This window comes from Pteropus vampyrus, unplaced genomic scaffold, assembly GCF_000151845.1.
Source record: "Pteropus vampyrus isolate Shadow unplaced genomic scaffold, Pvam_2.0 Scaffold68, whole genome shotgun sequence".
Lineage (NCBI taxonomy): Eukaryota > Metazoa > Chordata > Mammalia > Chiroptera > Pteropodidae > Pteropus > Pteropus vampyrus.
Window position 1 is genome coordinate 8,307,769 of NW_011888849.1, and position 4,211 is coordinate 8,311,979.

The 4,211-nt window shown below is 29.5% G+C and overlaps 1 protein-coding gene across 1 annotated transcript in view; it reads right to left on the minus strand.

Annotated features, from left to right (window-relative positions):
* PCDH15 (protocadherin related 15) overlaps positions 1–4,211 on the minus strand; it is a 562,288-nt gene that overhangs the window by 48,420 nt on the left and 509,657 nt on the right. Inside the window, exon 28 of the mRNA XM_011361648.1 lies at positions 3,435–3,650. Coding sequence (XP_011359950.1) covers positions 3,435–3,650 — 216 coding nt within the window. The remainder of the gene's footprint in view (positions 1–3,434; positions 3,651–4,211) is intronic.

Here is a 4,211-nt window from a genome sequence, read left to right on the forward strand (position 1 = left end):
ACACACACACACACACACACACACACATATACATATATATATGTATATATATGTTTGTATTAAGCTTACAATTTATCAAAAAGATATTCCAATTTTAATAACTTTTGAAAACAAACTTCTGTATTTTCAAGATATAAAAATTATGTATTTCTAATTTTGATAAAAAAACGAAAGTCATACTATACTTAACTCCAAAAATAGTTGTCTCATACTTACCTATTAATAGTTGTCTTTAAAATTTTTAATCGTTTTAAAGTGTTAATATATGGTTTATGTACAATGTACACATTTTTGACTATGCAAATGGAGAATAAGCTTTTACTGTTTAAATTTTGATTTTTCAAAGAAATCCAACATCTCTGATTCCTTGGTTTCTTCTATCATTCATAGCAAATATATTTAAATAGTCTAGATACATTTATGTTACTTTTCTAGTATAGCCTCTTTACAAATAGTTCCAGAAATACGCATGACAATTTATTATACCAAATATTAATAAAATTGTTCTTCTATAGCAGAATTTTTTAATGTTTGGTATAATAAACTAATGTGTATTTTTGGAACTATTTGCAAATGTCTAACCACTATGCTGTATAATTGAAACTAATATAAAATAATATTGAATGTCAACAGTAATTGCAAAATAAAAACTATTAAAACATTATTATAAAATTGCTTAATTTCATTCTTTATGTGTTGCTTATCAATAAAAATGTTTAAGAAATATTTCTATTGTTGGAATCCATCTTTATTGCTAGGTACAACAAAAAAAGAGGAATATTTATTAAGCACAATATTATAAAAACAGATTGTAAATTTACATGTTTGATTTCTAAGTCCTATTAATTCTTCATAAACCTCTTGTAAGAGATGAGTTCTAGAATGGACCAGGAAATATACTGTCATTACAGGACAACATGAGAGCTCACTTGAAGGATTTATACACAATTATACAGTTATGTATGTTTTTGCAGTCATATTGAGCATAAGAAAAAGGAGAATGTTTTAATTAACTAGAGTTATGGTTTTGCCAAGTGAGTATGATGTAGGGAGAAAAGACAAGGAAGTTGAATTTTTATGTGATTGAGTGTTTATACTAATTGATAATGCACCACAAAGCTGATAAGCAAGAAAGATAAAATATGAGGGGTAGAAGAAGGGGAAATATAGCAGGCTAAATGGATTAAAGGTCCTGTTGAGAACAAAAGAGTGCTGGAATTATATGAACACATTCAGTATTACGGTCAAAGAGTGGGCGATTTGAAATGAAAGTTATTGAGGGGTTTCAGTAATTGATAATGGCAAAAATAACTGGTTGTTAAGTGATCATAGTAAAGTAGAGGGTAAAGCCAGTGGAAGCAAAGCATTAGAGGAAATTGTGAATTTGGGATATTGGAAGATTCATCTTTGCAATGAAAATGCCAAAAACTATGACAGGGAAATGTTGGAGACAGCAACCTTAACTCAGGAGCTAAACTCATTGAGATATGTTGGGAATTGACCAAAGATTTGGGAGATCACAGCAATAATGTGAGACAGTGAGTAAGTAACAGAGTTAGATGGTGAGAATAAAGGCTGGATTCCTAGGAAGGAAGAAGGGTATAGAAATAGTAACGTAGTGCACTGAGAATCCTACTTTGCCAGTAGCTAGTATAAAGACTGTGGCAAACAAATATAGAAAAGAACACAAAAGCCATTACTTGAGAAAGCAGCAGAAGTAGTAACCTCAGGGGAGGTCCAGATTTGCATTACACAAAGTTTTATCTAAATTAAAAATCTTACCTTCACTCACTCTTACTAAAAAATTTTCAATAGTTTCCTGTTGCTTTTAGGAAAAAGTTCCAATACTTTTAATATTATCTAAAGCTTTTATATGAACTAACTACTTCCATCTTCAGGCCTGTCTCTTATTTACTTTATGTCTCTCACTCTTCCAGACTGAGTAAATATCTATTAGTTATTTAGACCTGCCATCGTTTCTCTTCCTTCTTGGTTTTGGAATATTTTGTTTACATAAAAGTCTTATTTCCCTCCATATCTCCCTTTTCTTGATTTAAAGGATTGCAGATCTTATAAATAGTATTTTGCTGAGAAGGCTTCTTCATACATATATATTATAATTAAAAATGTTTAACATGATTTCTTTGAATTAAATTTTTCTAAATATATTTTGGGTAATTTTAAAGGTATATTTTATAATTTACACAAAATAGTTTATAGCGTTCAAATAAAAATCTCATAAACTTCACATTGCTTGCATACATATTATATATATATATATAACCTATATAGTTATATTTTGTTTATATTTCTTATATTTTACGTATACTTAGTGAGCTTATCAGCCTTAAAGCTTCACAATGTGCATATTTTAAATAATGAGAGAAATAACATTATTTCGCATAATGTTTACAGATATTGATTTGATTGAAAATCTTTGTCAACCATAATACCTTCTATGCCAAAAGCTTATTGGCTTAGACTGGTCTTTGTTTTTTTATGCAGCTTTACTGTTATACATGACATAGTTCTGGCCTTCATACCAATCACAATCATGATGATTGGTCTTTACCATTATCTAAAAAGAATAATAGTTGACCACTGATGTCTGCATATATATAAAGGTTAAACTTGTCCAGAGAAATATGAAAATGAAGAAAACTGTGAAAGATAAAGATTTAATAAGATCTAAAGAGCAAAAGAAAAATTACACTTGAGTCTGTCTTTAAGTGATAGATAGTTCCAATAATAAATATATTTTTTACTAGATTCATCAGAGAAAAGTCCAAATAATGATAGAGATTCCATAGGATACATGCACTGGTATTGAATATTTTGAATAAGTGTTAATATCAAACTACCCTTGGGGATAATCTACCACTGAACGTGTGTAGACTGAGAAAAGGCAGAATAGAAAAGTGATGTTACTGATTGAGGCCAAATAAAAAGTCAATGTTCATCAAAATTATCAATGGGGATTTTGGTAAAATAAGAAATAATTATCCATTGGGACATAAACTTGTTTCAAAATATTTCCTTTTGTTTTCTTAATTACACAAGGCCTAAAAGTAATTTAAACAGTAATAAAAAAAAAATCTTTTAACTTCTACAGCACAACTCTGTAAAGCATTTTATAATTTTAAGTAGCTCCAATCAACTCTATATTACAAATGAGACTCGCAGACCAAATAGAAATCTTATGCTTACGATATTTCTGCCACAATCATATATAAAAAACATATGGTGTATTTCCCAAATGGTAATAATAAATAAACAACTGTAAAGCTATATTTTTATATCCTAAACTATAGCTATCAACAACCTGAATGTAAATTAATCACGTTATAGAATACCTATATTAAATAAATTTAAATGTTCTATGAGTTAAAAACACTGTTTTATGTGCCCCTTTATCTGAAGTTTTATCTACTTACAAGTACATCAGCTTTGCCACTTAGTCCCTTCCCATAGTCGTCAGTTGCAATGACTTGAAACTTGAAGTAGGACCTCCTCATATTATGGAAGAGCATAGCAGTTTTGATAAGCCCTGTATATGTTTCCACCACAAATCCTTCTTTTCCCTCTTTAATTGGTGGTATTATGAGTCTGTATGCCATGACACTATAATTGCCAGTATCTTTATCAGTAGCCTAGGAGGGAGAAAAACACAGGTTATAAATAATCAGTAAAAAAAATAACTTTTAGTAAAGGTTTTATTTATTTATGTTTGTAAGAATGATGTTCCTTGTGTAGTAATAATATAAAAAGTCTTTTTTTTTTTTCTGGATATTATATAGATTTATCGACTTTATGTCCACAGGGTCAAATGGTTGTCATTAGAATGATAACTACTGAACTGTGAATTAAAGAACATAGACACTAACAGAGTCCAGTCCATGAATCAGGTGTTTTGAATGGCATGTCAAATGGGTTCATCTCTGGGCTGTGGTCCAATTTGGTTTAAGGGTGGGATTGATTATGTACTTAATCATTGCTTTGTGTATAAGCATTGTATATGATTGCGTGTATGTGTTTTTTATCTAACCTATTTCCTAAAGGGAAAAACAATGAAATAAACATATTTATACTCAGTGACAATAAAACAAATCAAAGTTCAGAGCTTTTAACCAATAATCTCAGATATGCATAAAGAGATTCTAATCAGTTAATGCCATGTCATAATTTGAGAGGGTTAGAATTCTACCACAACT